The sequence below is a fragment of the Oncorhynchus kisutch genome, linkage group LG27 (assembly GCF_002021735.2).
Source record: "Oncorhynchus kisutch isolate 150728-3 linkage group LG27, Okis_V2, whole genome shotgun sequence".
NCBI classification, from domain to species: Eukaryota; Metazoa; Chordata; class Actinopteri; order Salmoniformes; family Salmonidae; genus Oncorhynchus; species Oncorhynchus kisutch.
The window spans coordinates 29,398,050-29,412,145 of NC_034200.2; the positions used below are offsets into that span (position 1 = coordinate 29,398,050).

General features: G+C 41.4%; 1 protein-coding gene and 1 long non-coding RNA gene across 2 annotated transcripts; one reads left to right on the forward strand and one right to left on the reverse strand.

The window, feature by feature from the left end:
* Positions 1-699: 699 nt before the first annotated feature.
* Positions 700-3,891, reverse strand: LOC116357799 (uncharacterized). The gene is made up of 2 exons (XR_004205789.1): positions 3,591-3,891; positions 700-1,393 (listed from the first exon to the last, which is right to left on the reverse strand). It is a non-coding gene; the product is annotated as an uncharacterized LOC116357799 (long non-coding RNA).
* On the forward strand, positions 3,034-12,475 carry LOC109871779 (polypyrimidine tract-binding protein 2). Its single transcript, XM_020462770.2, has 14 exons — positions 3,034-3,162; positions 4,232-4,262; positions 4,359-4,410; positions 4,558-4,733; positions 5,007-5,150; positions 5,338-5,613; positions 5,932-6,127; positions 6,520-6,597; positions 7,231-7,346; positions 9,060-9,093; positions 9,654-9,746; positions 10,295-10,511; positions 10,886-10,963; positions 11,113-12,475. Exons 1-14 carry the CDS (start codon positions 3,155-3,157, stop codon positions 11,240-11,242), a joined length of 1,629 nt encoding a protein of 542 aa, XP_020318359.1. The 5' UTR covers positions 3,034-3,154; the 3' UTR covers positions 11,243-12,475.
* Positions 12,476-14,096: the final 1,621 nt, after the last annotated feature.

Here is a 14,096-nt window from a genome sequence, read left to right on the forward strand (position 1 = left end):
CAGCTCCAAGATCCATTTGCAGCCCTTGAGCACAGCTGCCATCCATCAAACACTTAGAGCCGTCAGACCTGGGGGAAAGTGAGTGGCCATAAGAACAGAACTGTGGACAAAGTGGAATAAAAAGGCCAAAGCTCTGTGGGCACATAAAACAAGAAGGTCAGTAACCTACTGTCCTTTTCACACACTCTGTCCACTAAAGGAAACAGGGAGGAAATAAGAGTGGTGCCCTGACATTTTAAACAGACACTTTACTGACCATGAAGAGTCCATTTCAAAGGCCAGTTGGCTCAACAAAGCAGAAGGTGTTATACAAACTGCATTGATCTGTCCTTATACCATACCTGTCTGTCCAGTATGAAAACTGGCATGAGTTTGAGGTGCGGGTAAAACTGCCATAAGCCACTGAGTATGGGTTGTCCATTTAAAGTGAATTTGACATGATAAGTTTTGTTTTTTGAAAATGGTAAGTTGACTGAAATTCCAGTGTTTCTAGAGAAGCCACTATTTTATTTGGGAAGTCTGTATTTAATTAAACCAACAACTGGCTTTGTTTCATTCTTTGATACTGGTATCTTTTTCTTATCGATTTTGTCCCAAGGATATGCCCAGGGTATTATGCAGCCCCAATGTCATCATTTTATTCCTTTAGTACCTGATTGGTTCACTCTTATAACCAAATTCACTGCACAGCACAATAAGAAGTGGAAATGGATTTTAAATTGTTTTAATGAAAAACAACTTAAGTTCAGTAAAAAGTAAGACAGATTGGAATAAACCAGTGTTATTATTTAGGCAGGAGACAGAATCAAACTTACCCAGATCGGAAATTAATAATGACCAAACTGAGAGCCTAAATCAATGCTTTAATTTGGTAATCAACTCCAGGGGTTTGTAAATTATGACTTAATGGGTAAAGGGTTAATTTTAAAACAGCTTCCGTGGACAGGGGGTGTCTTTAATCGGATAGAGAAACTGCCTGGATGAACAGCTCCACATTGATTAATGTAAAAGCTATCTAATCATGTACTCACATCACTAAAAGACAAACCAGTGCAGTTTCCCGAGTTCAACAGTTCTCACTGAAAATGTAATATCTCAAAGATTATAGGCTAGATGAAACACAACAGTCCCAACTTCAACATACAAAGCCATAACAAATCACTCTATATTCTTTCCTTTGTGGGGATTGAATTGGCCGTTTTCCGGTAAAATAAAAAACTGTGTCATACACTGCACTAAGTGTGTCACTTAAACATACAGTGACGTAAAGCATTAATAGGTCTGGGAATTCTCTGCAGTCAAGGTTTATTACATTAATCCACTTGACATTCTCCAGTCCAGTTCATCTTCCCTCGATAAAGGATTCATCTTCAGCAGTGCCCTCTGAGGTGAGCTGGGGAGCCAATAAAACATAAAGACATTGTGGTTATGAGAGACAATAAATGAGGGAAAGCTGTAAAAGAAAGTGTGAAAACTGAGGAAATTGAATTTTGGATAAAATATTAAAATGGTCCAGGTCATGAAATGAAAATAAACCTGGTTTGGAAATTACGAGTTTCATAAGCATTTTATTTGGTTATTTTATGTAATATATTTTTTATGTTTTTAGATCCCAATATCAATATAATTTCCTTGAGTATGATCAATCTCAAGGTGTAATTTCAGTATCTTGGCAATACAACAGAAAGACATTGATTACTAAAAATACTGATAATCAATGAATTCCTATGAATCCAGCCAAATTCCTTGTTGCGTGGAAACTTCTTCAATCCAGGCCTATGTCATACAACGCTCAGCCTTAAAACCTCACAAGTGACAGATTGCATGGGGGCGTAGTAGTATGTTAGGTAAAGTCCCCCCTTATCTCAGCTCGCTGGTCACCATAGCATCTCCCACCTGTAGCACACGCTCCAGCAGGTATATCTCTCTAGTCACCCCCAAAACCAATTCTTTCTCTGGCCGCCTCTCCTTCCAGTTCTCTGCTGCCAATGACTGGAACGAACTACAAAAATCTCTGAAACTGGAAACACTTATCTCCCTCACTAGCTTTAAGCACCAACTGTCAGAGCAGCTCACAGATTACTGCACCTGTACATAGACCACCTATAATTTAGCCCAAACAACTACCTCTTTCCCAACTGTATTTAATTTTAATTTATTTATTTATTTTGCTCCTTTGCACCCCATTATTTTTATTTCTACTTTGCACATTCTTCCATTGCAAAACTACCATTCCAGTATTTTACTTGCTATATTGTATTTACTTTGCCATCATGGCCTTTTTTGCCTTTACCTCCCTTCTCACCTCATTTGCTCACATTGTATATAGACTTGTTTATACTGCATTATTGACTGTATGTTTGTTTTTACTCCATGTGTAACTCTGTGTCGTTTTATCTGTCGAACTGCTTTGCTTTATCTTGGCCAGGTCGCAATTGTAAATGAGAACTTGTTCTCAACTTGCCTACCTGGTTAAATAAAGGTAAAATAAAAAATAAATAAATAAAAATGTGTGTTTGTTGGTGTGTGTGAAATATAATACCCCAAAGTCCTTTCAATAGCAGATTCAGAAACAAAAGGGGTTGCATGCTCTCTGTTCCCTTTGTAACTGGGCCCCATTGCAATGGAAGTTGGAATTCAATAACGGTATAATGACACACAGGATGTGCCATAACCATTGTGGTCTAGGCCTGGGGTGGTGAGAGACCCCATGGCAAGACAATGTAAACCAAATATTTGTTGTTATTTTTGCTATAAACTGATGAAATATATGAAGTTGCATTAGTCAAGCATAGGTAGTGAGGTCCAGGGGCTTGTCATTGAGTTGTTTGCTGAAGCTATGATTGACCTTAAAATGACAATAAATGTAACTGCGGGAAAGCTTTGTTTAATAACAATATTTTAAAGCTAATGATTACAGTAGCAAACAATAACACGTGGCTAAGCTCATATTTCGATTAAGTATGTCTTTATAACTGATAATCAATGAACTGTCTGTAGATAATCGTCTTTGTTCGTCATTTTCCGTTACTCGGCGCACTTCATGAGGGCATTTGGGAAATTGCAACCATTTTGCAGTCGTCTGGTGTGTGTGTCGGAGTGGAGCTGAGATTTAACGAATAAATAAAAACGCGAAATTAGACACCCTCCGGCAATGGAAAGGTATGTGTTCACGTTTGCTGAAGCGTGCACGTTGATTGTGTGGTTAATTATATTCGCGAAAGGTTTTAATGTAACTATCGACGTATCTATGTAATAACGTTAAAAGCTAACGTTAGCTTATTGGGCCGGCCACGTTTGAATTCGTTCTGAGATGGTGGCCCGCTTGCCACCCATCTTCTTAGCATTGCATTAGCTAGCTAGTACTACCATATAATTTCACAGCGTACACCTTGCTACGAAACAAGCTAGCTAACGTAGATATCTAGTTTATTAAGATACACCAGTCAATACATTCAACTCTGGCTATCTATATAAGAGTTGTGTTAAACCGAGATTATGCAGCGCCAATATTTCTACAATTTCGTTAAGCTCGTTAACTACTGTTAAGCATTCAATGTCGCGTTTTGGTTAGTTGAGCGCGCACGTACCCCTACGCGTTGGTCGGACACGTTTCCTTCGTTTCTTCGGATGAGTTTGGTAGACATTAGTGTAGCCATCAGATAACGTTACGGTAACTAGCGACCATTAGTAACTAACGTTACGGTAACTAGCGACCATTAGTAACTAACGTTACGGTAACTAGCGACCATTAGTAACTAACGTTACGGTAACTAGCGACCATTAGTAACTAACGTTACGGTAACTAGCGACCATTAGTAACTAACGTTACGGTAACTAGCGACCATTAGTAACTAACGTTACGGTAACTAGCGACCATTAGTAACTAACGTTACGGTAACTAGCGACCATTAGTAGCTAACGAGTTGGCTGACGAGGTCTGATACCCGAATGTACTAAACGTTGCTACAATTTGCAATGAGCTTTGACGTCAAACAAAATGTAAAGATGACGAATTGTTAGCTACACATTTTAACGAAATGAAATTGCAAGACAACTACACTCACACTGGTAGTTCTTAACCTTGTGGGTAACGTTAGCAAACTGGCTAACGTTAGCTAACTTGATTGTTAATTGACACCATACATTTTTGCTTCCATTAATTAATTATACGTTGCTTGCACTGATTTGTGTGCACAACTGACATTCATATTTCCCCTGCCTTTTTTAGCATTGTCAGTGATGTTGCAGTTGGCATGAAGGTAAGTTTGCACTTTCGCAACTGACTTTTCAGGATCATTTCATTAATTGGGAAACGATGTACCAAATTCATTTATGTATACATTCATATTTTACAGAGAGGCTCAGATGATTTGAGTCTCTACAGCACCAGCCCTAACTCTGTGACTGGTGAGCTCATTTTCCTCCCATTCAGTCATACAGAAAAGTAAAGCAATTCACATTCTAACATATCCACAGTCAATGGTCCTTGACACATTTTAACAGCTGAGAGGACAGCTGATGCGATATATTCATGCATGATGCTTGATTTCACAGCTAACGGCAATGACAGCAGTAAAAAACTGAGAGTGGAGGACAGGATGGAGAGTCCCCCTTCCCGTGTGCTCCACATCAGGAAGTTGCCCAGCGAGGTGTCAGAGACAGAGGTCATCGCTCTGGGCCTACCGTTCGGCAAGGTCACCAACATCCTCATGCTGAAAGGAAAAAATCAGGTGAGTTAATGTGGGAAGAATTGTTTGAGTTATTTTTCTTAATCATTACACTACAATAAGTTAATTAAGGACAGAATATGGCCTGACCATTTGGCCTTGTCAGTTTTTCCTAGTCAAATGGCCAGGAACAACTCCTACGAACAACCCCTACCCTAAGCATGTTTTTATTTATTTATCTAGAATCAAATTATTTAATACTACATAGTAGTATTGGGTATAGAAGGAATTTGTCCATGTTGCCTGTCTTCAAATTGTCCTCTTTCGATGTACCAGGCGTTCCTGGAGTTGGGTACGGAGGAGGCGGCTGTTACCATGGTGAACTACTACACGGCGGTGATGCCTCAGGTCCGCAACGTCCCCGTGTTCATCCAGTTCTCTAACCACAAGGAGCTGAAGACAGACAGCACTCTCAACCAGGTGAGATTCTACCCTTCCCCAGAAAATACACTTGTGCATGACTAGTAGTGAGGTTCTAGTGTAGACACTGAGAAACAATGGTGTATGAGTGAGCCTTGGCTATTGTGACGGTACTTTTTGTTGATTTGCAGACTGTTGTAATTTCCCCCCTTTTTTCCCTCCCTCTATTTCATACGTACTTATCAAGCGCGCACAGGCTGTCCTCCAGGCCGTGTCGGCAGTGCAGGATGGTGGCTCTCCCAACTCTGACAACAGTACGCTGGACAGTGTTCTAGCCCATGCCCCCAGCCCTGTGCTCAGGATAATCATCGACAACATGTTCTACCCAGTCACTCTGGACGTTCTACAGCAGATCTTCTCCAAGTTTGGAACAGTCATGAAGATCATCACGTTCACCAAGAACAACCAGTTCCAGGCCCTGCTCCAGTTCAGCGAACCAGTCAACGCCCAGCAAGCCAGACTGGTGAGCAGACAGACAAACCACTGGTGTATTATACATGTGGTCCTCTGTAGTTAAGTTGGTAGAGCAAAGCTTTTGCAACGCCAGAATAGTGGATTCGATTCCCATGGGGCCACCTATGCATAAAAAATATAAGCACGCATGACTGTAAGTCGCTTTGGATAAAAGTCTGTTTAATTAGTATATTCAATTTTTCAGTTCTGTCAATTTACCGTGAAGGTTGATAACAATTGCATTTCTCCAGATTATGACAATTATTCAAACCAAAATAAATAAAACAAAAAGCTTACTAATAGTCATTTCTCTTATCACTTTGTTCAGTCCCTGGATGGCCAGAACATCTACAATTCCTGCTGCACGCTGCGGATCGACTTCTCCAAGCTGGTCAACCTGAACGTCAAGTACAACAATGACAAGAGCCGGGACTACACCCGGCCCGAGCTCCCTGCCGGTGACGGCCAGCCTGCACTAGACCCTGCCATGGCCGCCGCCTATAATAAGGACTCCTCCCTGCTCGGTAAGACCTCTCTCCATCCATTCTCTCCCCTTTTCTGTCTTCTCTGTCTTTCCAGGCCAGTCCAGTCTGCTCTATCTCCTCTGTATAGAAGTCAATACCACTAAGTGTTCTCTCTCAATGGCATTCTGGGTATGGACTTATCTAATGCTTTGTAGAGATCGGAGGACAACAGAAATCCCTACCAGTCCAGTAACACACTGTTAAGTGACGAACAAAAGAAGGAACAAGAACATAATAGAAAATGTGTCACTGTGTTATCGACAGTCTGCCATGTTCCAAGCCATATAAGAGCCTTGTCAATTTGATAAAGCTTTTTTGAGTTCTTCTACATTATTACTACTCCCACCTGCCCCCTGTATAGTTAAGCTTTTCCCTGTACCTCCTCTCCATAGGTACCCCCTCTGGAATGGGAGCGCACTACTCTAATGGTGGAGGGTTTCAGTCTTCTCTCTCCCTCTCGCAGGGCGGAGGTACCTATGCTTTCCATGATATTTTCTTTCTTTCAATCTCTAAGTCTTACCTGCTGTGTGTCCATGTCGTCCAGGAGAAAGAGGCAAGAGTAGTTGGTGGCACAGCAACCACTCCTGTTGGACCAAGGGGAAAACCCCCTTTAAAATGGTCTAATAGCATGTTTGACGAGTTTGAAATATCAGTTTGAGAATAACCAAGGATATCATAATAAAATATGTGATAGGCCATGACATTGTAATAATGGATGGTTAGCTTTAGAGTTGACCGACCTTCCCTGTGTCTTGAATAGCTTTTGACAATGAGGTCTTGCGCTATGCAGAAAAAGTCCCTTTGTGTGTGTTATGTAAATGCATGCAAATCAAATTGGTTGGTTGTATTCGCATATTTAGCAGATGTTATTGCAGGTGTAGTGAAATGCTTGTGTTCCTAGCTCCAACAGTGCAATAATATCAAACAATACACCCGTCTAAAAAGTAAAATAATGGAATTGAGACGTATTAGGACGTGCAATGTCTGAGTGCACACGTCTGGTGTGTGGACATGGCATGCACACTGTAACACATGGCTGTGTGGTGTGCTTTGCCCCTGTCTCTGTCTACCCATTAACGTGCCTGGCCTGGCTGTTCCTCCAGGAGCCATCAATCCAATGAGTGCTGCGGCGGCAGCGGCGGCGGCTGCAGGGAGGATGGTGCTCTCCGGACACTCTGGTTGCAGCGGCGTGCTCCTGGTCAGCAACCTGAACGAGGAGGTGAGTAACGCGCCCTTTCTCTCTCTCTCTCCCCTTCACTCTCCTCCGTCAGTATGCAGATCTCACTCAGATCTATTGCCTCTGACGGTACCTTGTACATCATTGTCCTTTGATTCCGACATCGACTTTGAGCAGATGTTTGTGATTCGCGGTATGACTGGTGTAATTTCATGATTGGAAGGGTTCAGAGAGAAAGCAGTGGAAAAAGCTCCCCATCTATACAACTTGGCTATTTAGTCTTACCTTGCGTTTTGTTGCACAGATAGTCAGTACCTTTATGGGATGATCTATTACACCTCATGATCAGTACACAGAAATCTGACACATCATTTTGTAAGATGGCTACAGCAATATTCAGTGTTGCTCTGCATTCTTTGAATGTTCTTCAAAGCTCTGCTGCACACAACTTATCTAGCTTGGCCTGATGGTGTTAGTACCAAGACGAGTGGATTGTTTCTCTGTCAGGCGTCATTCACCACAAGGTCATCCCCAATGGATGTACGTCCAGTCAAGAGATGGAATGGCGACACATTCTCACATCGGGTGCTCATTATTTATGTGAATTTGATATTGGCCTCAGTGCTTGCATATGTTTTCTCTCTGTCTCCATATTCTAAGTCAACTGAACTGCAGTTACTTCTCAGGCTCTGTCTTATTGAATAGAGGGTCTCTCTCTCTCTTTCTCTCTCCTATGCATTTCGTGCTAATTTTTAACTACGGTCTCCTAAACTCTTTCCCTCTCTCATTCATGTCAAGTGATAGTCCTTCCTAACTCTCGTTCTTTTCTTTCAAAGCTCTCTCGTTCACACCTGTCTATTCCAATGCCTTTCTCTAAGCTGTCAAGTTGGTATGGACTGTGGGGGGCTACACCAACCACTCTCACCTTTTTCTCTCACCCACTGTCACTATCTATGCTATATCTATCTATGCTATATCTGTCTATACATTCTCAACAGAAGTAATATTCTATCATTTCTCTCCCCAAACACTGGGTTTGTGGACTTGAAAATGTGTTCTGTTTATGCCATAACTCTGTAAGGTGGTTTTCATGTCTTTACCTGCATGGCCCAAACTCCCCTCCTTTTGAAACTGATGGTGTAGCCCACCTGCTTTAACCAATATGCTTGCATTTCATACGCTAGTAAAGCTACTAAAACCTGAACTTGTGATACTTTTCTGCATGCCCTACCCACATCCCTATCATTAATTACTATTGGCTACAAACTAGGCTTTGGTGTCTATGTACTCGGCTCCCTCTTTGGTCTCCGGTGTAAACATTTGGCACTATTATTTTCTTGTATGTTTAGGATTACCCCCCACCACCACCGCAAACCAAATCTAGCCATTTCTGACCAAACTCCTGCATTTTCCAATGTACTGACCTGTTTTTTATTTTATTTACGCCACATTGCTACCCCCCTTCATTAATTCTTGCTCTTCCCTCGTTCCCCCTTTGTGTCCTGTCTGCACCCTGTTACTCCTCCCCCTCCTTACCCATCCTCTACATGTTCATGCTTTGTGCCTGAACAAAAATGTTCCTCCTTGGACCGACTTGCCCCAATTAACTGCCTTGAACCCATGCACCATGACCACCTCATCATTCTACGGGAAACCACCCTCCGTTATGGATGATCTGTCCATCTTGGCTCTCTACCTCCGACTCTTCTACCTCTCTACCTGTCTTACGCTGCTTGCTCTTCTCTCCTTCTAAAGATGGTTACGCCCCAAAGTCTGTTTACCCTCTTCGGTATGTTATTGTTAGCACTACCTTTTTCATATATATATTTTTTTTCTTTACTCCATCTCCATGTAAAAAAAACACAAAAAAACAACCTAGCTCTCATTTGATTTCTGATTAGTGTTTCCATAGTTGAGGAACTGTTTCATCACATTTTTGTTTAATCGTTCATATTGATTTTAGTTGAGTACATATTATTTTGGCCATCAAGGCCTCCAGTCTCTCTTATTCTCACTCTGGGGCAATTATGTTAATGCATGGATGATTATTTGGGATATAGGTTTTTCTGTTAGTTTTTTTTCCATTTCACAAAGCTAGTTATTTTTTGGGGGAGGGATTTTATCTGCATATTCTCTCTTCTGTCTATCTTGTACGTCTCTTGTTCTAAGACTCCTTGATTGGTTTAAATTATATGGATGATTTCTCCATCCCCTTTTTACGACTAATTTTTTAACTCTGTCTCTGAAGGACTAACGTTGTCCTTAATGGTTCAATCCTCTCCCCTCTGCTCTGCCTTTGCACTCTCCTCTCTCGCTCCCTCCTGCCATCTGCCTATCATTATAATGAAGGGGTGTACGGTGATGCTCAGCGCGTGAAGATCCTCTACAATAAGAAGGACAGTGCTCTTATCCAGATGTCCGACGGGAACCAAGCCCAGCTCGGTGAGTGGGTTCAGTCACGCCCCGCTTCTGTACCTCTTGTCTGAGTTTTGGAGTGTTCTTTCAACCCCCCCCCCCCCCCCTTTAACTAGCTCCTGTTTGGATCGGTTCCGCTCAATCCCTGTGTTATCCTGCCAGGCCCCTGGCTGCTCTGCTGTTCCTTTCAACAGAATATAAAATGTTTCTGGTAAATCTACAGTTCTTGATGTGTCTTTGAGTTCATTGTTTTCCACAATCCCAAAATCATAGTTGAAACTAATTTGAATGGAAAATGTCCTAGGACGATCCTAAAGGGTGTCTTAACATTTCTAATTAAAGGTAGATGAAAATGATATTTTTGCATCTGAGCCTCTGTTTTGGATTTATCCCATGGTTTTGACAGTGTGCGGGTCCCTATCCTTTCCATTATCCAGTTTTTGAAACCTATTGGCATTGTTTTTTGAATTCGAACTAAAAGAGAATTTCAAATGAATGGTAGAGAAACACCTCCACATTAAATGCATGAGAAACATGTCACTGTAACCGTGTTTCCTATGTGCCTGTCCTCTCAGCGATGAGCCACCTGAATGGCCAGAAGATGCACGGGAAGATAATCCGTGTGACGCTTTCCAAGCACCAGGCAGTGCAGCTGCCCAGGGAAGGGCTGGATGACCAGGGCCTAACCAAGGACTTCACAAACTCCCCCCTGCACCGGTTCAAGAAGCCCGGCTCCAAGAACTTTCAGAACATCTTCCCTCCTTCCGCCACACTCCACCTCTCTAACGTCCCGTGAGTTTGTCTAGAGTTTGACTGGATTCTGGCTGTACCATTTCATAAATATATGTTGTGCTAGCTAGGGCGTTAGAAGGTTCAATTAATAGAAATTCCTCAGACAAATCCAATGTTAAGTTTCAGAGTTCCTGAAGGCTCTGGTCTCAGACCTCTACTGTTCTCATTATATATATGCTGCCTCTTATGATGTTTGGCACATTAGCATTGTTTATTTTTGCACCAGACTATTATTGAGTAGTTTGCTGCTGAATTTAGGTGGTTGGGTGTAGCACTGGTAAGATGTTGCAGTACGAGAAGATTGAAGTGTGCTAGTTTATTGACATGGCTGAATGTGCTTGCATTGTGCTCACGGTCAGTTTCGGACTTGACAGGGAGGATGTGACAGAGGAGGATCTGCGACTGCTGTTCTCTAATGCTGGGGGCATTGTGAAGGCCTTCAAGTTTTTCCAGTAAGACTGTATTTTACTGCCCTTAACGTATTATCACATTTAGTCCCAAGCCTGAGCCTTTGAACACCAGTTGTAATGTGCAGCGATCTTCATAATTTTACCACTTGTGTGTGACTATATGATCACATTTCCTCCCCCACCCCAAATAGAGGCCACAAAATGGCGCTACTCCAGATGTCCACGGTGGAGGAGGCCATCCAGGCCTTAATGGACCTCCACAACTACGACATGGGCAGCAACCACCACCTGAAGGTCTCCTTCTCCAAGTCAACCATCTAGATGAACCACGCCATCACAACCCACCCCTCTCCTTGACTAACCTCAATTAGTCAATCATCGTGACCCTCACCTTCTAGGGGGAAACTTTTCAGTCAGACAATATTAATTATCAAAAGTCCCCCCACTACTAGTAGTGACGGTAGTTTGTTCAATGTCGTTGTTGTAAAACAAGCCCCATCTAGATCCCCTTATCCCCCTCGACCTTAGTTTGTGTGGTTGGCAAGCTCCCTTCCCATGTTCATCATGAAGAGGAATTGTATTCCCTCTTTTATTAGAATGAATCAGCAAAAATGTGCCTTACTCAGCAAAATATTATCATCGTTTTGCCTCCTTACGGTTCTACAAGTGATGGTCTAGGCACATTCTGTTTGGGGAGGGTAGTGTGTTTTCTTTTTGTTTTCTCTCCCTGTGTACATTACTGGATATTCGCCAGATTTTATAGCTTCGATTTTAAAACATTTTTCATAATGTAGGCGAGGGACCTGATTAACCGTCTTAGATGAAGAAGCCCATATTCAGTTAGTTGGCTTTATTTGTTTTCTGTAAAGGCTGACACCGTTGTACATTTCACCTGCTGAGGACATCCGCTTAGATGTTCCCTTGCTGTCTGTTTTTCAATCCTTATTTGCATATACATAATTGTTCCTTTTGGAAAATGTTTGATTCGAGTGAAAATGTCAGTGAATTGTTTTGCTTGTGTACTGATAGGTCATGGTAGTAGTGAAGACATGTTGCTGTTGCATGCGTCCAACATCCAGTTAGGCAATGTGGTCATAACGAAGTATGATTGTACATGAGGATGGACTGACTGTTGGGGACCAAAGTAAATGTGCCTTTTAGACCTACTTTGATTTTATGTTTTCATTTACAAAAACAAATGTGGCTTGTGTTTTGATTCGGGGGGAACGCTAATCGAAGTCAAACAGTCCCAGAATGTTTCTCCTTGATTTAAATGATATTCTGTGGTTTTTTGGTAAAGGATTTTACCTTTACACCACACCTCCAGTAAAAACTGAACACAAAATACAGTAAATTTAAAAAGGTTAGGAATGTGTGGAAAAAGGTTGTATATTTTCTACATGGATTGAGTTTTTACATATAGTTTGGAAAAGGCACGATTAAAAGCTAATTTTCTACCGAGTGAGTCCGTTTGATGGTTCCTGCTGTGTGTACCTACTCTGCTTTAACTCTGTAGCATGCTCAATAAACTCTCCTGTAGCTCTATTCACCCTCTTCTGTCTCCTATGCTCTCACTTCCTTTCTCCTCTACACCTCTCTTACTGTTCTGATTTTCTCTGCCTAGGGGGGAAAATACATTTTATTTTTGGAACAGGGTGGCAATACCAGAAGATGACAATTAGAAATATTAATTCAATTTGAATTTCCCACCCTGCTAACCACTTGCTTTACTAAGATCATCTCTGACTCAACTGTTGCTGTATGTTTTCTAACCCTTTAATTGTACAGCTATGAACTCCTTGCTCTCTTGTCTAAATCTCACAGGTGAGTACGATAACGCAATATCTGTTCAAATGTAAACGTTATAGAACTACTGTTTCAGATTGGAACAGCTGTATCGTTCTGGACCATACTCAACCATGATTTTTAAATGCCCTAAATTAAAAAACCTTAATCTAGCCTAATAAACTACATACTTTCCCATGATGTCATGACATTTCTTTTGTCTGAGGTACTGTCCTTGCATAAACCAGGTTTCCAACCAACCATAAAAAAAAAGAAGCTATTTTGAGGATGCTGGAATCATATTTTGAACAAACGTGTATATCCCTATAGGAGACTTGAAGTAGCCTAATCAGATTAAAACTTTGTTTATGCCACAAATTGTATAACAAATATTTAGTCTATATTGAACCGTTAGATTCTAGGTGCGTGAGAAATAGAGGCTCAGCACACTAAGCTTTCCTGAATAACTGGGCCTCCCAGGAGCATATGTGGGCACATTATTATAGGACAACTTGTCAGAATGATGATCTCAGTTTTTAGAAGAAAAAAATACAGCTGGTGACATGATACTGTACCTTCCTATACCTTATAAACTTGAGAGTAAACCCACAACTGATCCAAATGGAATGTTCAAATTACAGTGCGTTTGTGACATTATTCAAATTACATTTTCACTGCAGCCTAGAGTATAATTTTGTACTCACTTGAAAGCAATAATGCAATTATTCATTGCGTTGTGGTGTTGTAAGCTACTATAGTCTAGGAAGGATAATTGTATTGTCCATAAACAAGATCAATAGGGGAGCTTTTTGAGCTGAGTGTTTCATGTCCCCACTGTTCTTTCATATGCAATGATGTACCTGGCATGTTCACTGCCTATCAGCTATTCCTATCTGTTGCCTTCATATTGAAAATGTATGAAGCTTTGAATGCTTTTATGTGTGGTATGATTGCTAGTTAGCCTATTGCAGATCTGGACAAATGACCCACCTACCACTAGTGTCACTATGAATTGTGGATAGAGGGCAGGATAGACAGACTTGTAAACTATATTGACCTGTGGTGAAGTAGAAGTTGCAGATTTAAGCAGATGAGTAAATGTGGCTAGGATGGAAGAAATGATATAGTAAAAGGGGCCAAAGAGCGAATGTAAACCAGGGAGAAAACACTACCCTGCCCTGTGCCCAATCAACAATAATAATATAAAATGCCCCCCACAATACATTTGGAACTGTCCCCTGGTGTGGTCTCCATTGCAAAAATAACAAAATCCCAAAGAGCCAATTGTTATGTTCAGTCCAGTCGCAAATCTAATAAATGTAAGCGGGGTGCAGTTAGGCCAATGTGTACCTTACCAATTTCACAATATCAAGGTAATTTCCCAAAGATT